At 36.2% G+C, this 26,205-nt stretch overlaps 1 protein-coding gene across 1 annotated transcript in view; it reads right to left on the minus strand.

The window, feature by feature from the left end:
* Positions 1-25,692, minus strand: part of LOC139140735 (MAM and LDL-receptor class A domain-containing protein 1-like) — a 65,793-nt gene extending 40,101 nt beyond the window's left edge. Inside the window, exons 1-20 of the mRNA XM_070710121.1 lie at positions 25,346-25,692; positions 23,255-23,394; positions 22,674-22,781; positions 21,999-22,200; positions 20,851-20,994; positions 20,451-20,576; positions 9,909-10,039; positions 9,138-9,222; positions 8,387-8,512; positions 7,818-8,071; positions 7,391-7,555; positions 6,513-6,753; positions 5,671-5,805; positions 5,122-5,387; positions 4,191-4,308; positions 3,222-3,365; positions 2,315-2,574; positions 1,751-1,841; positions 1,167-1,304; positions 193-390 (exon numbers count right to left, since the gene is read on the minus strand). Of these exons, the coding sequence (XP_070566222.1) occupies positions 193-390; positions 1,167-1,304; positions 1,751-1,841; positions 2,315-2,574; positions 3,222-3,365; positions 4,191-4,308; positions 5,122-5,387; positions 5,671-5,805; positions 6,513-6,753; positions 7,391-7,555; positions 7,818-8,071; positions 8,387-8,512; positions 9,138-9,222; positions 9,909-10,039; positions 20,451-20,576; positions 20,851-20,994; positions 21,999-22,200; positions 22,674-22,781; positions 23,255-23,394; positions 25,346-25,550 (3,277 nt within the window). The 5' untranslated portion in view covers positions 25,551-25,692. The remainder of the gene's footprint in view (positions 1-192; positions 391-1,166; positions 1,305-1,750; positions 1,842-2,314; positions 2,575-3,221; positions 3,366-4,190; positions 4,309-5,121; positions 5,388-5,670; positions 5,806-6,512; positions 6,754-7,390; positions 7,556-7,817; positions 8,072-8,386; positions 8,513-9,137; positions 9,223-9,908; positions 10,040-20,450; positions 20,577-20,850; positions 20,995-21,998; positions 22,201-22,673; positions 22,782-23,254; positions 23,395-25,345) is intronic.
* Between the last annotated feature and the right edge of the window lie 513 nt (positions 25,693-26,205).

Consider the following 26,205-nt stretch of genomic DNA (forward strand, 5'->3'; position numbering starts at 1 on the left):
TAGGTTTGCTGCCATTTACAAGGCATATGCAATCGGAGGGAGAGTTAGTTCAACAATCCAAAACTCGGGTTTGTAAATTATGTGGTTTTGAATCACTGTGAAAATGAATTCGATTTCTTGGTTATGGGCTCCATTAATGAAGATAAAACTTTAACTAAAATACATGCTTTTGATAATTAATTCACAACTTACTAGATTGGGTCCAGTTTGATCGACCGATTGCCTGACCTTCGAGGTCAATCGTGGAGACCAGCATCGTTCCCGCTTCGGCGCCATACATGTGATACCAGAACGTCATGCACTTAACGCTGTCACCGGTGAATACTTGACTGAGAAGGCGAGCAACCGACCCTTGGCCAGCTTGTGATGAATCAATGAAGGCGAAGTAACCTAAGACAGTAATGTATACAAATAATACACGTTCGTAATACGCCATTTTTGCATCTAGGTTTAAAAATTCTTTTATGAAACAAGTTCGGTGGCCAAAATGTCTGACCGCAATGCATCCATGATCCAATACTAATGCTTGAAATATAATGACACTGCGTGCCGTAATTCGTGCTCCGTCTTAGGGGCTGATGCGATCGATCGATCGGCCGACCGTACTTTGGAATACTGTCTACTAAACATGCGCAAATATAATGTAGTGTTCTTCCTATACGCTACAACCAAACGATCAAGAGAAAATCTTATAGCATCTACATTGGCCCCACACTAGTGTGCTCTTTTACTCGCAGTTACATTTTCCATAGCTGAAAATGTGTAATAAACTGATCTCAAAGTATCCTCAGTTTTCCACGAGTCTTTTTTATGAATAAGACCCATTAAAGACTGAAAAAGTGTATAACATTGCCATAAGTGTCGAAAATGGCATGTAAATTCAAAAAGTTTAACATCATTTTAGATTTCCCGCCATTTTCACGTGATAGAGAAAAATAAAGATTACGACAGCAAAGATGTCGGCCATCGTGTGTTGTGCATTCAAGTAAATGGTATCATGCTTGTTTCTTGGATGATCACTATGTGCATCAAATACTGCATTTTTGTGCTTTTCTCGTGGTGGCCCAATTTTAAAAGTGGTCGCATCCGTTTATTAATTAACCTGTTTGATATAATAGAATGAAAATAAGGCATAAAATTCTCAGCTATTGTGGCTTTAAACTTACCAAATTCTGTTCCAGTGGTGTGGTCGTATTGCGGACCTGTGAATGGTGTTGACGTTCCATTTCTCCCGCGACTCCATTGAAAATCGTCATCTTCGTCCTGGACCCAGTCACAGAAGTCCACCTCAAACTCACATACACCTTCATCAATAATAATGTGACATTTTGAGGAGAAGTGCGTATCAAGATTAGATTTCGAGAATCAAACGAGACAACGATGAACAAAAGTAAATGAAAGTGTGAGTTCTGTATAGAACGAATAACAAGCTGCTGGCTTTGATCATATGCAAACCTTGACACCTACAGCTAAATGTCTTAACTTTTAAAATGACAACTCAAAGAAATCATACATCGTGCAATGCAAACGTGTAGGCACAGAAGAGAAGATCTCTTACTGAAATTATGTCTTCTTGGCTACTTCGCACACAACTAGATACATCATAAAATAGTTTTTATAGATCGTCAGGTCAAGTTCCCCCTATGGTACAATGAACTCTGGGAGTTTGACATTTTAGTCGTTCGCAAGATTCGCAAAATGTCAAATTGAAAACTACAGGGACAAATTACAGTTTCTCTCTAAAACTTACTTGTTGGAGGACAGGGACCATCTATGATAGTTACATCATCAAGTGCAATGTCACTACGGAAGCTGTGACCGAGGACTCCTTCAAAAATGATCTGTAGTGTGAACACATGTACACTGTCAGGTAATGTCATGTGTTCTAGTTCTAATAATGTTTGGCAGTTCATATCTCAACACATTTACCATAATCCTAAAATGCCGACCATATCTCTGACATTTTAAACCCAGTTGTTCATCAGTCAGCGCTAAAACGAACCTACGGCGATTTTGAAATGCTATTAGCCACCAAATTCACTGCGACATGATCATAAATTCTTAATATTGCACAGAACACTGTGGAGCAACATATAGGGGATGATCGATTTACTTAGAAACACAATGCGAGGGACTGCTACGTAAATTAGGAGAGTAGTCGAAGGTGGCACCATACTCCCATTACATGTCTTAAAAATCATTAACCGAGTCAAGCAAAATTGTATTTGCTGGAAAAACTTTTTCAAAGGGTTTTCTTGATGAAGATTTCATAGAAGTTGCAGCCCTGGTAGTACGATATATACTGTCTACTTACCCGCCACTGTTCACTGCTCTTGAACTGTACATGACCTTCAATCCACAGGTTACCCTGCGACTGATATCGAGTCCATACCCTGTCTTCTGACATTCCATACCGTTGAAGGTAGACACTGAGTTGATTAACCTCCATACCAAACATATGATACCAGAACGACAGACACTTGGGTTGGTCATCGGTTGGTGGCTGATAGTATGTCTCAAGCCTTGCTATGTCCCCTCGACTTCCGTGAGAGGAGTCGATGTACACGTAGTGTCCTGAATGAACAATTTGCGAACAGGCATGGGATGAATGATTACAGCTGATTACATTATGGGAATTTTAGGAATATGGTCCCTTATACTTTACTAAAGAAAACTGTTTGCAGAGGTTGCATGGACGCACGGAAAGTTTCACTTAAGTTTTGATGCATTCATTGCTTTGATAAAGTTTTGTGCGATGTATGATAACGAGTATGTGTGTGAAAGTGCTTCATGAACTAAATAGCGTGTGGAGGGGTCGCAGTCAGAAAAATTGTAACAACTTAGCTCGACTTATGAATCACTCTTTTTTAAGGGTAGTGATTTAGCCAAGCGGTTTTGTCTTCACTACAGGACTGTGTGCCGTACATTGTGAGTTCAAATCCGCTCGAGAATGTACTGAATTTTCAAATATCTGAAGACACTATAGTTAAGAATGTGTACATATTTACATTGAAAGTTTAATTTACATGTGATTTTTGAATTATACTTTATTAACAGAGTTGACAAATAGGGATCATTTGTGCCATTACCTGGAGACGTTCAGGAAAATCTTTTTAATTTTTCGGTGAAATTGTTTCATCAAGATTCAGTGATAGTGATAAAGTTGGATTTTAGCATCAAACCATGTTGCTATAATGAGTTAGATATCATGGGTATCTCACCTGAACCAGTGGTGTGATCAAATCCAGGTCCCGTAGGTTTCTTTCCAGAGCCTCTTGATCTGCCCCAGTCGAAATCATCCTCGGAGTATGGCGCTTGCATCCAACCGCACATGCCATCGGGATTCTCAAATGTGCAGTTCAACTCTAAGAATGACAAGGTAATGATGAGATACAGTATTACCATACCAGTGATAGAAAATAAAACCCAAACCAAACCTCAAAACCTATGGTAAAGACAGTGCAGAAATAGACCTAAATTGCACAGGTAACTATTTAGATATTTAAGTAGGTAGATAAATGTATAGCCATTTGAACAAATGGCAAGCAGACGGTAAGTAAAATAGGTAGATAAAGTGATAGATAGATAGATAGATAGATAGATAGATAGATAGATAGATAGATAGATAGATAGATAGATAGATAGATAGAGAGAGAGAGATAGATAGATAGATAGATAGATAGATAGAGATAGATAGATAGATAGATAGATAGATAGATAGATAGATAGATAGATAGATGGATGGATAGATAGATAGATAGATGGAGAGATAGGTAGGTAGGTAGGTAGGTAGGTAGGTAGGTAGGTAGGTAGATCCTAAAAAGTCTCACTTTTGAACAAACGTATCGACATCTAAAGGATCGTGTTATTTCTATAGTTTCACACCTGGGTACCAAAGCAATGAGCAACCCTCTTGCTGCCAGTGCTATTTCTACGTGTTTTCCTGTCGGCTTCACGAAGCAATGAAACGAACGACGAGGACGAGAATTTATGAATAATAAATAATTAGGAAACTATCCAATCACTTTGCCAAAGTGGCAGAGAAACTTGCAATGCCCACTTTGTAAAGAAACTTGCAAATGTGAGGAAAGCTGACCAACATCGTCTTGAAACACAACGTAAAACTTTCCTTTTCGTTGTTGTTGTGAAACATAGCTGTCGAGCCTATGTAGATGTGGAAAAAGACTTACGCGTTGCTGTCGATGGAACGTCACCCGGATGACAGTTTGCAAAAGTTACGTTATCTATTGCCATGTCAACGGTTTGACCAGATAGTGAACCGTCGTCGGGGTATGCATTGAAAACGATCTGAAAATACAAATATAGCTATCATCGAAAACAATCCAAAAATGCAAATATAGTATGCAAGTACACCAAGGACCGTTATTTAGAGGCTTTTAAACGCCCGGAAAAAGTAAGTTGAAAAATATAATATATTGTCTGTGCTAAGAAATAACGGGACATTCTTACAGCAGACCCTGCAGTTGATCAGTGCCCGTTGAGCGTAAAGGTTTAGTTACTCCGTAGCGTCGACAGTGATTCGGTAAAGTTTATGGCCATACATTTGCCAGTACTTGACTGTTTAAATTAATGTAATTTGAGTTTGTAAACATTGCCTTGGCAAAATGTTTGAAAGATCACTGAACAGACGGAGTTGTATCCAGTATTGAATCTAAGAATCTCAGGGCCTTTTGATTTGTATGATCTTTGTATTTTTGATTTTCTGAGCTATCGGAAAGTTTGTCGTCTTGCTGTTCATACAGGCAAATCTCAAATTACTTAGAACTCTGTTGAGTATAGCACATCCATGTAACAAGGGAGCTGATGGACACAATTCATGTTCTGCCATACATCTGTGTATACGATACAACACGTTTGTACAGTGATGTTATATAGAACTAGGCGTATGTCACACTGTTACACCAACGGCCTATCTTGATGATGCAGAAATGTTTCATGGGTCTTTTTGGTACTGCTGTTATGTGTACAATGAGTTTCAAACATTTTGGTCTAGGGTAATCTTCTCGAAAGAACAAAAAGCACCGCTACGTCGAGTTCACGATCAGTCTGCAGCAAACACAAAGATACAACGTATTGCCCCACAAATAAAGCTGTACTTACTCTGTTCCCGGGAGCATTTGTTCCCAGAGGAACGACTGCCCTCTTCCATCGTGTACCTGGATGATTTGACTTGGAATAAAGCAAAACGACGTCTTCATTGGTAGTTCCATTCTGTAGATATACCTGCAACGTTCCCGCTTCAGCTCCATACATGTAGTAATAAAACTCAACCGCGCATGCTCGACCAGTTTCAGCGAACACTTCCGATGAAAGCGACGCCTTTGTGTAGAAGAGAGAATTCTGCCCTTCGACTAACATATAGTATCCTTTGAAACGAGAAAATTGTGGGTAAATATGAATTTCAGGGAAGAAGATTGAATTTCATAATGCATTCATATTGAACGGACAATTATACAAAACATTGAAGTAACATAGCGTGGATCTTACACTTCAACAGCTGTAGTGTGTATAAAAAACAAACAACAATTTTCCAGCCTTGGCTGTCTTACAAACACTTACGGAATTTCATAAGTTTGTGAATATCGGCGGTACAAATCAGACGTCCAAAACAAGTTTAATTCGCCTTATATTTTTACGAACTTCACTTACCATCTTGAGCACCTGAACTATCGTTTTTCGGAGCATTCAGCGACTCTGATGAACCGGCCTGCTTTCGATCCCAGCGATAGATACCGGCACTGTTGTCTTGGTAACCACACATACCAATTTCAAAATCACATGTACCTATCAGTAAATCAATTGCGATTGTTTTTGACGAAACCCTTTTGATATCTCTTACTCTTAATTATGTCATGTGTTGGAAAACGTATAAATATGTTAATTATAGTTGTAGTAGTAGTAGCAGTCGTCGTCGTTATCATCATCATCATCAACATCTGACACAAAAAACAACACATATTTCAATTAAGACCCATTAATAAGGGCAGGACAGGTAACTTTACAATACAAACACTCTCTTCGCCATTGGCTATCTGTCATAAACACAAAGTTCGTTGCCCCAAAGTCGTCTGCAACCAGATTATCGTAATACGTATTGCCATTTAAGTTGGATTGTTGTTGCTTTTCTGTTTGTACGATGGATGTAACGTTACAAGACAATTTTGTATGACAAGATGCTTGATGAGATGTCAGTTAAAGGTATACAGTCACCTGTAATCTAAATATGCCCATATATGGTCAAAGGGGCGTTCCTTGGTATTCAAAATGCCCATGTGAGGGCGCTGTTTTTAAAAGCGGCCACCCGCTTAAAATCTGTGATTGGTTAGATTTTCTCTTTCCATGGTAACTGTGGCAAAATTGGAACAGGTGACAGTATACCTTTAATACCTGACAACTTAAATGAAGGGGCACGGCTTCATTTAATGCAGCGTTGTGGCGGCACCATTGAAAAGACTACGTAAATTAGTATACGATGACGTCATAATACCTACCGCATTGTGCTTCGTCGTTACCGTCAACACACTGCATCTCAAAATCGCATTTCTGCGATAGGGGTATACACGAGCCGTCACCGCATACTAACTCATCGACCTGGCACGGTGACGCCGTTGTTGGCGCAAACGTGGCTGGTGGCAGAGCGCCGTCATGCGGAACACAGCCGGAACTGAACGCCAAGTCATCTATAGAAATGTCACCGTAGCGACCAGGACCGACTTGGGCTTCGATGATTACCTTCGAGCGAACACAAACGGATCGACGTTTTTGATGACGTCCGCAATTGCATTGATACAAACCCTTAAAAATCATTTTTATATTTGCTCTTTACACCAATTCTCTGTTTAACAATTCAAAAACTTTCCATAACCAACATTTCTTTCGTCAATCTGTACCCAGTCTTTTCCAATCAAATGATTTACTGTTTATCATCAAAACATTTTGTTGACTTGTAAACTTCTTTGTTCTTCCGTTCAGTATAAATTATCGAACAGGAAAAAACTACCCCATGCACGCAATAAGGCTGTTTTCCATCAAACTGAGCAATTCGTGAAACTCACGCTATTAAAACTACCTGAATAATCTGATATGAATGTAGTCAAGCCCAGATCCGTTTCTCCTCCTTTATTTACACATTAAAGGTATACAGTCACCTGTAATCTAAATATGCCCATATATGGTCAAAGGGGCGTTCCTTGTATTCAGAACGCCCATGTGAGGGCGCTGTTTTTTAAAAGCGGCCACCCGCTTAAAATCTATGACTGGTTAGATTTTCTCTTTCCATGGTAACTGTGGCAAAATTGGAACAGGTGAGAGTATACCTTTAATGTACGCATTTCTACCCTAATAATCTCTCCAATATCATGTCATTTACCTGGAACGTGTCAATCGAGGAAAGGAAAATTTGCTTCCTTTCGAAATAGTCACCGTTTTCCCCGACCTTGGAAAACAGTAAACGTAACGCTCCCCCTCGTGACGTGCGAGTGTAGACAGCGAGACTGCCGACAGTAGATCCCAACATATGATAGTAAAACGTTAGCTGGAAGAAAACACATCACAATATCAAGGTGGTTAAGGTGGTAAAGTCCACAAACACAGTCGTACAATAGTATAAAATGGCCATGTTATTCATGTCAACGATAATGTAGCGGCAGCATGAACTTTCCTCGAAGGGACAATGCAATTACAATATGAACCAGAAATATAAACACATAGTTTTTCTCACGAAAAAATAAGGTCACTTCTTGGATTTGTGAAAAATGGAACATAATAACATAATTTTCAAATGAGCTCAATGTTACCAGGCATCCGTCTTCCTCGCTTGCTTCTAGGAAATTTCTGCTTCCAAGTCTGGCAATTTCGCCAGGTCGTCTCGGCGACAGTGTACTGATGTAAGCATAGGAACCAGCACCGTTTCCCTTTGTATGGTCTCTGCTTGGGCCGGTACCTTCCCTCACGCCATCGTCTGCTCTCTGCCTCGACCAATCAAAATCGTCGTCTGTCAGCTGGACCCAGTCACAAAAGCCCGCCTCGAAATCACAGCGATTGACGCCAGCTGAGGAAAAGGACAGCACATGTAACGTAAAAATGCTTCAAATGTCGTTTCAACTATCATACGCTTTATACGTTAAAAGAGGCATTCAATGTAATGATCTACTCGACAGACGATGTTTTGACCATATTTCTGGAGTATTTTTAGGGAAATATGATCAAGAAAAGGGAAACTAAATTTTATTTTTGTCCCTTTGCTAATGCTATATGAAACATACCAATGGACACATGTTTGGACCACAAGCTGGAGTCAAGATTGGTTATCTCATTCACACTCACGGTCAATTTTTAAAACAATATGAAGTATAATAAATTTTACCACAGTCAGAAGACAGTTCATCTGAGAAGTCTCCGCAATCGTCGGTGTAGTCACAAGTTAAAGTCTGATCAATACACGACCCTCTATCACATCGAAACTGATCAACGTCGCAATTCGGCTGAATTTCTGAAAATAATGAGAAAGAATGCACGGCGTTTTTTATCATTTTCAGAACACATACCATGTTAATGACGACTTCATGACATGTATTATCGATTGTATTTTGCAACAACGCCCTCATTGGTCTGTGGGTATTGATATGCCCTTTAGTTTTCAGTATCTGAATCCTTAATAGCTATCTTAGTTATGAAAATTTCTCTTATTATGAAATATTACGAACCCGAGATGGTCCATCCTACCATCCTGTCAATGTGGACTTTCCAAAAGTTTCTTGATAATAAATAAACAACACTGAGACATTCGAATTTAAATTGTGATCCACTCAAGAATAAGTTTTGAAAACGTAACCCTCCTTCAAGAACATGTTTATAAAAATGACCCTCTCTCCAATTCCTCCTGTCAACTCTTAATAATAACTGAAAGCTTCCGAGCGCTTTTTATTTCATGATATGCAACAGACTGGCTGAAATTAAATTTGAATCGACAATGAGTTATTGTAAGATTTTCATCCTGAAATTTCCAACTGTAAAACTGATTTTCCAACTCGTTGGTATTGAGCAAGTGAGATCAAGGGGTACCAAACAAAATTCCACGGCATGAACTTCAAATTACGGGTTCAGTTGTGGCTTACCTTGGAATGAACACCCCGTCAACGAGATGCTGTCGACCGCTATGTCTCCCTGTGGGCCTTCGGGACGAGACGACCGGAAAACAATCTGAGAAAATAATAGAAACACAAGCCGTGATTTGTTTTCACAACGTTTAGATGAACTTGACCTATATTACGTTCCCCATACGGAGAGAGAGGCTTTGTATAGTGGGCATGGTTTAAGCGTACCCATAAAACATCGGTCAGTCATCTTGAAATTTTACACTACTCATGAAAAACTCAAAGATCACAGAGTGCTCTCTTTATCTCTTCCTTCGTAGTGCGCCAAGGGCTAGGTATCATTAAGCGTTAAAACACTTATTATCTGTAATTATTGTACATAGATTAGGCAAAAGTAATTAAATTCTTTGTTTTGCGTCCACTCTAAATGGGAAAAGGTACGCGTCTAAGCGGCTGAAAAACACACACAAGAAAATTAACACAATGTAATTTGATTGCAGCAAATAAAAAATTGTAACAAAAGTTTAGTTCAGAAAAGCTAAGCGGTTATGTCCTAAAATTTCCTATTCAAATACACTGTGTGTGTTTTTCATGAAAACCTTAAAAACCTAAGCGGGTGGAGACGCAAAACAAAGAATTTAATTACTTTGGCCTTATGATAGGTTAGAGTAAGAATCTGTATGTGGTCCCGTTGGACAAAACAACAAAATATCAGAAGTGGGCGAATCTGCATAAAGTTTGGTGTTTTTTCTGTACAATTTTAGCTCTATATTCCCACCAGCTCTTACTGACCTTGAAATCAGTATTCACACGGCCAATGCCTACCAGCGCTCGTCTCCATTGGTTGCCTTGGTTACCTGACATGCGCCAAAGTCTTGTAGAAATGCCGGCTTGCTTCAAGATAACTTCAAGCGTTCTTATGTCTTCAAGAGGAACAAGAAGCCCATTGCGTTTTCAGTATGCTACATATTTGTTTAAAATAGTATTGATAATTCAGGTGGCACACATCGAGATTGAAGAATCATTTTACATGTAACACAGCAGGATCCGTACATACCCATTTTTTAATTTCAGCGAGTCTTTATCAATAAGAACAGTCTTTGACCAGAGTATGTCCATTGCCTCATAAAGAATTACTTCAAATATAACATTAACTACTTTCCATCTCGCTGTTAGTTTACTTCTACTAATTTGCCCGCCTGCGTTATATCTGAAGTTCTTACAAGGTTTTGCCGAGTCAGTATGTTCGTCGTTCTGTCAGTCTGACTCTGGGTAATGTATTTCTCTGTCCGTGCCTGTCTAGAAGTCCGTATGTTTCCCTCGCCTCATCAAGTATGTATGTAGCACGACGCAGTAACAAAAAATCACCCACATATTCACTCTAGAATTCCTAATAGTCCAGTCAATTTAGGGTTTAACCTAGGACTAATTGCAACAGAAATTATTTCTTCACCATGACCTTCTGAAAGGTCTCACTAATGACATATTAAAAGTATAGGAAAATATAAGGGGTGCAAATTGGTTAAATTTGCATATATTCAAATCAGCTATATATCGCCTTTAAAATGACTGCTATACTCACATTTGGGCATGTAAACTGAATTTAAGTGACTTTTTTCATTGCAACACAATTTAGTAAGGTTCAATAAGTTAATTGCTAAATGTCTTGAACAATAAAGAATATGCAAATTCAGTAATTTGCATATATCCACAGTTTTTCCACTATTTCAGACAAAATGAATGTTTAAGCTCATATTTAAACAATTTTTTTCTCTATGAAATTGTTAAGGTTTGCAAGAATTACCTAAAACAAAAGAGGTTGACCTAATTTGCATGCATAATTTGCATATTTTAATACAAAAGGCCTAATTTGCATAATTGACACAAACGGTCTTCTGAATACAACAAGCCTACAATAGCTTCCATTGACATTTTCTTGTTATTCAGAAATGCAATGAATAAAGGGAAGAATTTCAGAGAATTACTGTTTAAATAAAAGGAATCAGCATTCTTCTTTGGATATTCTTCTTTCTTTTACGACGATAAGGTTATTCATAAAAAATCATGGGACGTGCTCAAGTTTTTGACATCAATTGTCATTTTAAGTCATTTTCTCCTACAACATGTTAGATTGCAGTAAAATTTTTGAAGGAATATCTCATGCTTTTGGTCACTATCTTCAATGATTATGGAAATATTCAGTTACTAATAAATGGTTCACCACACTTAACAGTTGTGCCTGTGAATCATCCTTCTCATTATTAAACTATCATTAGTATAAATACGAACATCATTTGAATCACCATGATGATATTGGTGATGACAATTATTATGATGGTCATTATCATATCAAAATTTCTTCCTCTTCCTCTCTGTTTACATCTTTCTCTAGGTGGTTCATTTGTTTACAGCCAGAATCCTTTCGTTGACAACAGAAAGTCTAGATTTTGCTTTCTGCCGGGGTTATTCATGCTGCTGCAGTTCATTGTAAAACCCATAAGTATGGGAAGGGCAACTCAATGAAAAGATGTGAAGCATGGGATGATATAATTGTACTGCGTATCATATCAGATCTTAGATGTGCAAGTATCACTCATGGGGCTGTTATGTAATGGACTTCCCATTTGCAGATTATTAGACTTTTGTATTATTACCAATAAGATCGATCACTCAAGGAATTGAGAGTCTGGCGAATCTGAGGTGAGACTTCCATAAGGTTCAAAATACAGGATAACCGATTTTATGATAATTTGATGTCAAAATTTGATATCCTAATTGATAAACTCGTTAACGGCAGCTTCTGTGACGCAAATCCTTCACATCTTGGTTTCTTGTTTCACGGTCATGAAAATTTGAAAGAGCAGCTAGACCATGTAACATTATGAAAAGTATCTAGATTTGCTTTTACCAGTGATTTAGATTATCGTGATTCAGTCAACAGATTTTTTCAGTTTTTCCTCAAATGCTATGGCTGTGTACGGTAAGACTAAACAGGAAATCTCTCTCTTCAGTCCACTATATGACTTTATATTGATTTTCAATTGTTGTCTTCACGAAATTTCAAATTTTGAGAAATGCAGTGTCCTTTGATTATTGTAATGTCTTTCAGCTGATAAAGGAACTGCTTTCCTTATCCATATTTCATGATAATTGGCAGTATAGTATAACAATTGTACCCTATATCATCATGATCATTATAATTTATTTATCATTATTATCATAAATTTCTGTATGTGGCATGAACAGGCAAGTTGCACACAGTCAAAAGTATATCTGATTTACCAGTGACCACACAACCTGATCTTTAATTACATTTTACCAACACTTAATCTATATTAGTAATACGGGTAAGGGTGAAAATAAAAGAAAATAGGGCTGAAACACAAATTTTCTTCAGCCTCCCTCAGTACAAAGTGTTGGTTATTTGGCCAAGCATTTGGTATGCATTAAGAAAATCCAAATCTTCCAGTAAGTTCCCAATGTTATTGACATTATGCAAATTCTCTAGATAATTGAAATGAACTATACGAATCAATAATTGTTTATTTTTACAGGGCTTTTCATTCTGTAGGCCCTATTAGTATATAATCATTAAAATGAGTTAAAATACACAGAAATAAATAACCATGTCAATTCTTTGTACTGAGCAAAATGTTCATTCAAGTTATAAAATGGACATCTTTCGATAGGAAGAATTTAAAGTATTAAATAACTTAAACAAGTAGTGTCTCTTAATGTAACTTCTCATTTTACTGATAACATAATTAATTAAAATAAGTTGACGTCAATTTGAAAAATTAAAGAAAATTATTTAATGGTCACCATATATGATTTATGCACATGAGGAATCGCTCAAAATAGGTAAAATATATTTAGCAATGTTAGCTAAACTTCCAATCTCTCTTTACGATGTTGTAAAACCTTTCAAGTTTCAATTATTACATTTAATACAGTGTAGGCATTTCCTATAAAATCTTTTAAATTAGTCCTTTGCACAATGTAGATTGTATTAGACTTTGAATATACCTTTCTTGGACCTTTTAAGTATTTAAGGTGAAGAAATAATTCATGTTCCAATTAGAAAAAGGAAGTGACATGGTTGACGTATTGGACAAATGCAAATAAGAATTTTTTTATCGCTGTAAGATGTATTTAAAAACATTCCCTGAACTGAAAACAAGAAAATGATGTTACATAGTCATTACAATGTCAGCTTATCTCTTTAATCACTTTCGTAAACAGATTATCAGCACAAGGTTTGTATAGCATCTATGACCCATTTAGCATTTGGGTAAAAATTAGCTGTCTTATGCATAACTTCATTAAATGCACGTTTCGCGATCCCCGGGATCGCCTTTGTTCTAGTTTGTAAATGAATAATTGAGGTGTAATATCCTTTTGTTTTCAATTAAAACTGTAATCAGGTGGGTAAATTTTCTGATGAGAAAATCTGGTGCCAACACAGGCTTTTAAAACTTGCGATATGTAACTTCCATGACCATACTAAAATTTAGTTGTAATGATCTCCGTTGTTTTTTAACATTATATATAGTCATTTATACTATAGGTCAAAAAGGGAAAAGTAAAGTGGTAGGAGGGGCACATTGCAGTTATGTAAAATGAGGAATCTTAAATGATTTTATGCATTGCCTAGAAACACAAAAAGTACATTAAATAATCAAATTGCTTGAATTAAATAGCAATTTGCTGAATATATTTTAAGAAATCTATTAACAGCAACGACTTTGTTCCCTTTTCTAAGTTTTATATTTATTCAAATTATGCACTGTCTCCCCTCTTAATAGTAATTTTGTTTGTCATTCTATACATTCAATACAGAGTGGAAACAAAAACTACTTGTTGTGTAGATTAAATATAATTTTTAAGTGAAATGCAGTGGCAGCCATACTTGATTTAGGCAAATTAGGAATATTTCTCGGGCGATAAAATATATTCAAAAATATTGCCTGGACAAAAATTAAGATAAATGCATACATTACTTGAACATAATGTCGCATTTTTCTCAATTCAATATGCATATTTCTTTTATCAGTGAATGTATTGCTCCCATTATCCGTTTATATCTATACAAATTAGGTAATGTTATACCTCTTAGATTGTATTGGACTTTTAGTATGTCATTCTAGGACCTCTCTAAAATACACAAAGAAAAATTAATTCTATTGCAGTCAGAAGTAGCTTGTATAGTTATTAATTAGGGACATACAAAGAAAAACGAAGTGTTGTGGCGGCCATATTGGATTTATGCAAATGAGGAATATTTCTATTACGACATAATATTTTAATCAACATTGCCTGAACAAAAAACAATGCAAATAAGCCCAAAACCCGCATATATCATGTTTAGCCTAATATTTTAGTAGTACATTCTATCAGCACCTAGTTTGTAACCATAATCCTTTTACATATATGCTAATTAGGCATTGTTTACATTTCTAGATTGTACGAGGCTTTTAGTATGTCATTGTAGGACTTCTCTGAAATACACAGTGGATAAATAATTCTATTGCTGTCAGAAGTAGCATAACAATAGTTATTAATTGGGAAAATACAAAGAAAAGTAAAGGTTGTGGCGGCCATATTGGATTTATGCAAATTAGGAATATTTCTATGACGACTAGATATTCCATTAACATTACCTAAACCAGAAACAAGGCAAATAAGCCAAAAACCTGCATAACATATCGTGTTTAGCCAATTATTTTTAGCAGAAACATTCTATCAGCACTTAGTTTGTACCCATAATCTTTTTACATCTATGCGAATTAGGCACTGTTTACAATTCTAGATTGTACTAGGCTTTTAGTATGTTATTCTAGGACTTGTCTAAAATACAATGTGAAAAAAATTATTCTATTGCTGTCAGTAGTGGCTTATAAATAGTTATTAATTCGAGAAAAACTAAGAAAAATGAAGTGTTGTGGCGGCCATATTGGATTTATGCAAATGAGGAATATTTGTATGACTACAAAATATTTCAACAACATTGCCTAGACCAAAAAGGAGGCAAATAAGCCAAAAAACCCTGATCAAAAGCATGTTTAGCCACATATTTTAGTAGAAACCGTCTATCAGCGACAATTTTATACCCATGAGCCTCCTTTACATTTATGCAAATTAGGCACTGTTGCACCCCTTAGATTTTATTATACTTTTAGTATGTTATTTCTAGGACCTTTCCAAAATGCATGGTGAAGAAATAATTTCTGTTGCAATTAGTCCTAGGTTGACCCCTTTTTTGGCTTAGATTGACTGGACTAGTCCAGTCAATTTAGGGTTTAACCTAGGACTAATTGCAACAGAAATTATTTCTTCACAATGACCTTAAGAAAGGTCTCACTAATGACATATTAAAAGTATAGGGAAATATAAGGGGTGCAAATTGGTTAAATTTGCATATATTCAAATTAGCTATATATTGCCTGTAAAATGACTGCTGTACTCAAATTTTGGGCATGTAAACTGAATTAAAGTGACTTTTTTCATTGCAACACAATTTAGTAAGGTTCAACAAGTTAATTTCTAAATGTCTTGAACAATAAAGAATATGCAAATTAAGTAATTTGCATATATTCACAGTTTTTCCACTATTTCAGACAAAATGAATGTTTAAGCTCATATTTAAACAATTTTTTTTCTCTATGAAATTGTTAAGGTTTTGCAAGAATTACCTAAAACAAAAGAGGTTGACCTAATTTGCATGCATAATTTGCATATTTTAATACAAAAGGCCTAATTTGCATAATTGACACAAACGGTCTTCTGAATACAACAAGCCTACAATAGCTTCCATTGACATTTTCTTGTTATTCAGAAATGCAATGAATAAAGGGAAGAATTTCAGAGAATTACTGTTTAAATAAAAGGAATCAGCATTCTTTCTTTGGATATTCTTCTTTCTTTTACGACGATAAGGTTATTCATAAAAAATCATTGGACGTGCTCAAGTTTTTGACATCAATTGTCATTTTAAGTCATTTTCTCCTACAACATGTTCGATTGCAGTAAAATTTTTGAAGGAATATCTCATGCTTTTGGTCACTATCTTCAATGATTATGGAAATATTCAGTTACTAATAAATGGTTCACCACACTTAACAGTTGTGCCTGTGAATCATCCTTCTCATTATTAAACTATCATTAGTATAAATACGAACATCATTTGAATCACCATGATGATAGTGGTGATGACAATTATTATGATGGTCATTATCATATCAAAACTTTCTTCTTCTTCCTCTCTGTTTACATCTTCCTCTAGGTGGTTCATTTGTTTACAGCCAGAATCCTTTCGTTGACAACAGAAAGTCTAGATTTTGCTTTCTGCCGGGGTTATTCATGCTGCTGCAGTTCATTGTAGAACCCATAAGTATGGGGAAGGGCAACTCAATGAAAAGATGTGAAGCATGGGATGATATAATTGTACTGCGTATCATATCAGATCTTAGATGTGCAAGTATCACTCATGGGGCTGTTATGTAATGGACTTCCCATTTGCAGATTATTAGACTTTTGTATTATTACCAATAAGATCGATCACTCAAGGAATTGAGAGTCTGGCCAATCTGAGGTGAGACTTCCATAAGGTTCAAAATACAGGATAACCGATTTTATGATAATTTGATGTCAAAATTTGATATCCTAATTGATAAACTCGTTAACGGCAGCTTCTGTGACGCAAATCCCTTCACATCTTGGTTTTCTTGTTTCACGGTCATGAAAATTTGAAAGAGCAGCTAGACCATGTAACATTATGAAAAGTATCTAGATTTGCTTTTACCAGTGATTTAGATTATCATGATTCAGTCAACAGATTTTTTCAGTTTTTCCTCAAATGCTATGGCTGTGTACGGTAAGACTAAACAGGAAATCTCTCTCTTCAGTCCACTATATGACTTTATATTGATTTTCAATTGTTGTCTTCACGAAATTTCAAATTTTGAGAAATGCAGTGTCCTTTGATTATTGTAATGTCTTTCAGCTGATAAAGGAACTGCTTTCCTTATCCATATTTCATGATAATTGGCAGTATAGTATAACAATTGTACCCCTATATCATCATGATCATTATAATTTATTTATCATTATTATCATAAATTTCTGTATGTGGCATGAACAGGCAAGTTGCACACAGTCAAAAGTATATCTGATTTACCAGTGACCACACAACCTGATCTTTAATTACATTTTACCAACACTTAATCTATATTAGTAATACGGGTAAGGGTGAAAATAAAAAGAAATAGGGCTGAAACACAAATTTTCTTCAGCCTCCCTCAGTACAAAGTGTTGGTTATTTGGCCAAGCATTTTGGTATGCATTAAGAAAATCCAAATCTTCCAGTAAGTTCCCAATGTTATTGACATTATGCAAATTCTCTAGATAATTGAAATGAACTATACGAATCAATCATTGTTTATTTTTACAGGGCTTTTCATTCTGTAGGCCCTATTAGTATATAATCATTAAAATGAGTTAAAATACACAGAAAATAAATAACCATGTCAATTTCTTTGTACTGAGCAAAATGTTCATTCAAGTTATAAAATGGACATCTTTCGATAGGAAGAATTTAAAGTATTAAATAACTTAAACAAGTAGTGTCTCTTAATGTAACTTCTCATTTTACTGATAACATAATTAATTAAATAAGTTGACGTCAATTTGAAAAATTAAAGAAATTATTTTAATGGTCACCATATATGATTTATGCACATGAGGAATCGCTCAAAATTAGGTAAAATATATTTAGCAATGTTAGCTAAACTTCCAATCTCTCTTTACGATGTTGTAAAACCTTTCAAGTTTCAATTATTACATTTAATACAGTGTAGGCATTTCCTATAAAATCTTTTAAAATTAGTCCTTTGCACAATGTAGATTGTATTAGACTTTGAATATACCTTTCTTGGACCTTTTAAGTATTTAAGGTGAAGAAATAATTCATGTTCCAATTAGAAAAAGGAAGTGACATGGTTGACGTATTGGACAAATGCAAATAAGAATTTTTTATCGCTGTAAGATATATTTAAAACATTCCCTGAACTGAAAACAAGAAAATGATGTTACATAGTCATTACAATGTCAGCTTATCTCTTTAATCACTTTCGTAAACAGATTATCAGCACAAGGTTTGTATAGCATCTATGACCCATTAGCATTTGGGTAAATTAGCTGTCTTATGCATAACTTCATTAAATGCACGTTTCGCGATCCCCGGGATCGCCTTTGTTCTAGTCTGTAAATGAATGATTGAGGTGTAATATCCTTTTGTTTCAATTAAAACTGTAATCAGGTGGGTAAATTTTCTGATGAGAAAATCTGGTGCCAACACAGGCTTTTAAACTTGCGATATGTAACTTCCATGACCATACTAAAATTTAGTTGTAATGATCTCCGTTGTTTTTTAACATTATATATAGTCATTTATACTATAGGTCAAAAAAGGGAAAAGTAAAGTGGTAGGAGGGGCACATTGCAGTTATGTAAAATGAGGAATCTTAAATGATTTTATGCATTGCCTAGAAACACAAAAAGTACATTAAATAATCAAATTGCTTGAATTAAATAGCAATTTGCTGAATATATTTTTAAGAAATCTATTAACAGCAACGACTTTGTTCCCTTTTCTAAGTTTTATATTTATTCAAATTATGCACTGTCTCCCCTCTTAATAGTAATTTTGTTTGTCATTCTATACATTCAATACAGAGTGGAAACAAAAACTACTTGTTGTGTAGATTAAATATAATTTTTAAGTGAAATGCAGTGGCAGCCATACTTGATTTAGGCAAATTAGGAATATTTCTCGGGCGATAAAATATATTCAAAAATATTGCCTGGACAAAAATTAAGATAAATGCATACATTACTTGAACATAATGTCGCATTTTTCTCAATTCAATATGCATATTTCTTTTATCAGTGAATGTATTGCTCCCATTATCCGTTTATATCTATACAAATTAGGTAATGTTATACCTCTTAGATTGTATTGGACTTTTAGTATGTCATTCTAGGACCTCTCTAAAATACACAAAGAAAAATTAATTCTATTGCAGTCAGAAGTAGCTTGTATAGTTATTAATTAGGGACATACAAAGAAAAACGAAGTGTTGTGGCGGCCATATTGGATTTATGCAAATGAGGAATATTTCTATTACGACAAAATATTTTAATCAACATTGCCTGAACAAAAAACAATGCAAATAAGCCCAAAACCCGCATATATCATGTTTAGCCGAATATTTTTAGTAGCAACATTCTATCAGCACCTAGTTTGTAACCATAATCTTTTTACATATATGCAAATTAGGCATTGTTTACATTTCTAGATTGTACGAGGCTATTAGTATGTCATTGTAGGGCTTCTCTGAAATACACAGTGGATAAATAATTCTATTGCTGTCAGAAGTAGCATAACAATAGTTATTAATTGGGAAAAATACAAAGAAAAGTGAAGGTTGTGGCGGCCATATTGGATTTATGCAAATTAGGAATATTTCTATGAAGACTAGATATTTCCATCAACATTACCTAAACCAGAAACAAGGCAAATAAGCCAAAAACCTGCATAACATATCGTGTTTAGCCAATTATTTTTAGCAGAAACATTCTATCAGCACTTAGTTTGTACCCATAATCTTTTTACATCTATGCGAATTAGGCACTGTTTACAATTCTAGATTGTACTAGGCTTTTAGTATGTTATTCTAGGACTTGTCTAAAATACAATGTGAAAAAATTATTCTATTGCTGTCAGTAGTGGCTTATAAATAGTTATTAATTCGAGAAAAACTAAGAAAAATGAAGTGTTGTGGCGGCCATATTGGATTTATGCAAATGAGGAATATTTGTATGACTACAAAATATTTCAACAACATTGCCTAGACCAAAAAGGAGGCAAATAAGCCAAAAAAACCCTGATCAAAAGCATGTTTAGCCACATATTTTAAGTAGAAACCGTCTATCAGCGACAATTTTATACCCATGAGCCCCTTTACATTTATGCAAATTAGGCACTGTTGCACCCTTAGATTTTATTATACTTTTAGTATGTTATTTCTAGGACCTTTCCAAAATGCATGGTGAAGAAATAATTTCTGTTGCAATTAGTCCTAGGTTGACCCTTTTTTGGCTTAGATTGACTGGACTCTAAGGTACTGGGCGGCCTTCACACGCAGTTTGTAGACATAAAGTTTGTATGTTTATTTACACGAGTAATAAAGTTCGAGTGTGGGGGTCAAGTAGGTTAAAGTTCAGCTGTGTGTAGTTTTCAACTATTGAATACGTATATAAATACATATAACTCACCTTGACCATACATATGGTACCAGAATACGAGTTGGCACGAAGCACTGCACGCTCTGAGTACTGGACTCTCAATGGTGGCGGTATCATTAACAACACCACTCGTGGAATCGGAAAATGCATACCATCCTGCAAAAATGGAGAGAAATTATCCCCTCTATAGCAAGGATGATACGACATTGACTGCACTACGTAAATGAAATCTTAATCTTCAACAATTCTCGATTCTTACTCGTGACATTTAATTTTTTTCTTTCTTGACCGTACTTGGCCTGTAACAGCGGCAATGATTGGCAAATTAATTTCTTACGAATGTCACAAGATGTTTTGTATATCACGTTTTATATGAATCTAACGACGAATTTATGCAGAGCATGCGCAGTGGACTTTGTAAAGTATTTACCGTATTCTGAACCTGTTGTCTGGTCCTCACTGGGACCCGTACCGATGTTCCCAGTGTCGCCCTGATTTCGGTTCCAAATGTACGAGCCATTATTGGTCTGGTCTTGAGTGTATCTGCACATATCTGATTCAAAGTCGCATTCACCTTAAACCGGACAAGCACAAAGAGCAAAGTTACTGATGAAGCATTCATTTTCATTTTCTTACTGATTGTTTCGAAAATTAATTGGCCATCTGAATTGATATCTTCATTCAAAGAAAGAAGTTAGGTTTTCTGATATTACTTGACAGATGGATAAACCAAAACTTCACGATCACTTGTCTATTCAATTATTTCTAGTATGGTTCTAGAAATAGCGCCGCCACCGATATCTTTGGACTTTGTCTCATCACTGTATCTCACTATATTAGAACCTGCAACCTTTGTACAGACACAAATCTTGAAAAATATCTAACAATCGTACGCAGGTTTCTCTGGCACGCAATAAGGGTCACCATCTTTTGGCTGTCTAATTGGGATTTATCTAGAATGGAAAATGAATTATTTATAGCGGAAGAAAACGTTTCATAAAAGCGCTCTTTTAAAGGTCATATGTGGCAGGTAATATAACTAGTGAGTCATGTACTCACATTGTTTTTAAGTCTGATCTACTTAGGACTGAACCATTTGATTTCCCGGGGGCTTGGAATTATTTTTTCAACTAGCCAATGATTAATGCTGGCACCTTCCCACCCCCTTTCTTTCTGGAGGAACGCTCACTTCACTGCTAAAATTCCCTTTCCTTGTTCTTGAAACGATGTATGTATGTATGTATGTATGTATGTATGTATGTATGTATGCCAAAGTGTTTTGGCATCGAGACCAAAAACTCCCTCTAAAACAATGTGTATTATCAAAATTGTTTATTTCATGCGTAAAGCAATTCATTGTAATTTTTTCCTAAATCTTCAGACCCCTAAGGATATTAAATGGTCCATCTTTCGGGGTCACATGTCGTATTTAGCAGACAATATGTCCAACACACAAGTGTGTAGCCCAATCGAAACACTCATGTGGTTCGAAACATATTGCACTTTAAATGAGGATATATCTAAGCAAAAGAAAAAAAATTGGGGGATGTCTACTGCTAAATCAGAAGTACATCTCACCACATTGTTCTTCATCTGCTCCATTCGGACAATTGAATTCCCAATTGCACTGCAGGGATTGATCGATATTTGGCATTCCGAAACCACAACGAAAGGGCAGAGGTGGCGGTGACTCGACACATAGCCCATCGTCTGTTAGCACTATATCATCGATGGCGATGACAGCGTCCGCGTCGAGACCGACAACTCCCTCTAAAACAATCTGTATTATCAAAATTGTTTATTGAAACAGAAAATTGAAAACAAAGGCATGAGTCAGTGAGCAGTACAAGTAACGTGCCCACCTTGACCTAATAACTGATCATTTGACTGATCATGTGACTGATACAGGATTTTTGTGGCTGATTAGATAAATTGCATTTACGCATGGCAAATCAACATTCGGTTGAGAAAGGTTTTACTTAATGGTAGACAATAATACCACTCAAACTTGAATGTTATCAAACTTCAGGTTTCAGGCATCAGCATTGCATTTTCTCTATGACTTATTTGTATTGAAAAACGAATAATCTTGATGTTATCAAAAATTTAAATGAACTTCGAGGCATTAGCAATATGCCTTCACATAATGAAGAGGTTTGTGAAAGCTTGCTTTTTGGCGCTGCTGCAGCAAATTTAAGTTCCCTATAGTGGTTCTGTTTGTTATTCACAAAAAAATTGTCGAAATATTTTTACCTTATAGGGAAAACTCTCGCTGATGGAAATTTTACCCAGTTTCCAATCGTCACCCTGGCTACCACTGATATTCCAAATATGTGTAGAAACATCTGTCTCAATGTAAAGCTGTAAGAGTTGACAGAAAACATTCGATCCTGTTTGGGGATTATATTTACAGATAAACGCCAATCATGTGACGCCATGTTTTCCGCCCTCACATGCTACTTCTTATTGACCTTTCGTGAGAAGTTGACACAAGTGTCGAGAGTAACCAAAATATCTCATAATCCGAGTACCGACGAAATGTTTTGAATCTTTTACTTTCATCAACTGTTTCTGTAGATATCAATTTGTTTTCGATACAAAGCAGTTCCTGATTTCTTTTTTTGGGGGGGGGCGCTACAGCATAGCTTGATAGCCTGCTGAGGGATGCGTTTTATCACGGTCCTTCCATCACCTCCTTCTTCGTTTTATCGATATACAATGTAGACTTCCATTCTCGCAAATGACGATGGTAAACAGTCAAAGATGGCGCGTATTTTTAGCATGGACCTGAAGATGAACAAGACAAAGCAGAAATGCTGATCTGGAAAACTTACGTTGAGGGCGCCCACTCCAGTGCCGTTCATGTAATAATAGAACTGCAAACATGCTTCCTCGACGTCTGTCACTGTCTCCGACTCAAGCTCCGCAGTTTGAAACGTCTGCCCACCTGTACTATTGAAAAACATGTAACTCCCTAAGAAAACAGATAGAATGAATTTTGTTATTATGTGAGAACTCGTAGGCTCTTCATATGCTTAGTATTAGGGTTTGGGGACCTTATCTGACTTACGTATCCTAACTTTACAGCTAGTCTTGTCAAGTTTTAGCTTGATGTACGACGCAGGGTATTTTAAATGGAAAAGGAGATTTTTTTTTATTTTCTTCGTAAGTACGTTGGCACGAGCCACAGACTTCACTTTTGCATCAAGTGCTGTTTGAATTGAAACAAGCGTTTTCAGAGACACCAGTGACATACACATTTCTACAAATCTCGATTTCCATGAAATCCTTAAGAACTATATTGCTGAAACGTAGACGACTGTTAGTAGTATTTATTGTGCAAGAGACGAGATGCACTGTACATACACGATATGATATCATGGGAATTCTAAATGTGTGGTATACAATTACACTACTGTCTGTGGCTAATTCCTCCTATGCCAAATTAAATTGAACGGTCACTCCCAAAGTTGAAAGTTATCATCCAGATTAGACCTAGCTCATAAGCAGGGATGTTGATCTAATTTTTTTTTATTTGCTCATCAACAGCGCCATTAGGCAGCCACTTACAGACAAGAAAATAAAGAAAAGGATAAAATACACTAAAATTTAAACAAACAAAATAGTACCCTTAACATCAAACAATGACAAAAACAAATTAACATGTCTTTTAAAAGTTGAATGAGATTCTTCAAAAACATCGACATCGCAAACCTTATCAATCAAATCATTAAAAATTCGTGACGTACGTCCAATCAGGCCATTTTTGTAACATCAACTCAACAATAAGGGATGTGTAATAGAGGTCTATGTCTAGCAGAGTATCTAGGTACGCATAGGCCATACAAACCTGTACAATATGTAGAGTAATAAGAAGATAAAAGGCATTTATGCACAAACATACAATCAAATAGTTTCCTACGTAAGAACAAAGGTTGAATTTTAAATAGATTACTTAACAATAAAAATAATTTATTATTTAACAATAATAATAAAACAACGATAAGAAATAATAAAAATGGACAGACTGGATATCTAGGGGTCATTCTACGCTGCAGTACAATTTCACATCGTCCGTTGAGTGTGCTTTTATATTTATTCAGCATTAAATTCTGTAAATGGGTTATCCTGTAATGTGAATAAATAAATAAATAAATAAAATAGATGGGATCCTGAGACAAGCGCTGGTTTCTACCGTTGACGGCGCCTCGAGACAAGCACTGACTTGTACCACAAGAAGGCAGTGACCTGTGTACTTCGGGTGGGTCATACAAGTTAAAAATTAAACTAATACTGTACCTATGGACGGAATCTCTATTATTTACCACTTTTACAGAAACAAGCCTAATATACTTGTGTTGCACTTTCGTGAAACCACTGCAAATTTATGGACAATGTAGCAAAATTAGATTACCAGGAGAAAATACCTGATATAATGCTTGTATTCTGGCATGTTGAAAGCTTGAAAGCTGGTATGGGATATTAAACACTGCACGCTAAGGCAGATATTCAGACTCTTAAACTTTTACAATTATTTTCTGGTCTACCATTTAAGGGGGTTCATTTTATAATTCTTGGTGTATAAGAAAACTGTGAGTTACCACAGGGACGGCGGCCATTTTGAATTTAAAATATTGGTAAATCTTGGGTAATTTGTTTCTCCAGTACAAAAATTTGTACGGTGACCCCCGAATATTTATTCTTGATTTTGAAAGTGAATGGTTGAAATTTTCCTTGAGGAAAGTTTGAGCAAAATTTTAAGTCTTTCACTTTCGAGGCGCATACTTCCTTAAGGCAACGGTATGACAATGGGTCATTGTTTCACTATATTGCCACAGTTGTCCCACCACGGTGGTGGAGGCACTGTGCTATATCGTTTGCAATTCACTCCCTGACTCTAAAGGATGTTCCTCCTGATGACTTACCGGTAGGGGTGTTGGTTGTATGGTCCATAACTGGGCCGTTGACTTCCCTGCGGTAGCTGCCTCTACTTCTCTGCCACTGGTGGCCATATTGTGACAACGTTCCGTTCCATCCACATGTGTCGTACTCAAAATTACAAGTCACCGCCGCGTCGCTGACACCACACACCGCCGCAAGAAGCACCAGGAAGGCTGTGAAACTATTCATTTTGTGGCAGTAATCCTTGAATCAAACTACAGTTGGATACATGATTTTCTAGTGAAGGGGAACGGCAGCTTTAGGGCACTGTAAATTGCAATGCACAAGTCACACTTTTTGAAATTTATGGCTTGTGGACAAACAACAACTCATTTATCATCATAAATAGCTGTCATACACAATATATCGCATGGCAAACTTCAATTGAACACGCTGTCAATGCTCGACCTGGGCACGATATCAATTCTCAAACTGGACACACAAATACGCAAAAATCGCAAAAAAGGAGTCAAACTTTTCAGCGATAATTTAATAGGCACGTATTTGAATCATCTTTTTTTTTTACACGTGCCGCCAACAACCGGTAAATTTCATCGATTTCGCAAAATCAGCACAAAAGATCTTTTGAAGGCTGATATGCCGATTTCACTTATTTTTGACTTTGACCTAAAAGTTTGAGGGGAAAGTAGGGTTGTTCGACACTACTCTCCCACTGGCATAAACCTTAAATATGTCCTCCCACTGAACATTGATGCCCAGTGCCCTTCAGTATCTATGGTCTGCCCACTCCCCACAACAATTCAATATCCCCACTGCCCTCTCCCCACTACTGAAATTCCCCATTGCCCACCAGATGCCCACTAGGCAACCAAGATCAACGCAA

This window comes from Ptychodera flava, chromosome 9 (genome assembly GCF_041260155.1).
Source record: "Ptychodera flava strain L36383 chromosome 9, AS_Pfla_20210202, whole genome shotgun sequence".
In the NCBI taxonomy this organism is placed as follows: Eukaryota; Metazoa; Hemichordata; class Enteropneusta; family Ptychoderidae; genus Ptychodera; species Ptychodera flava.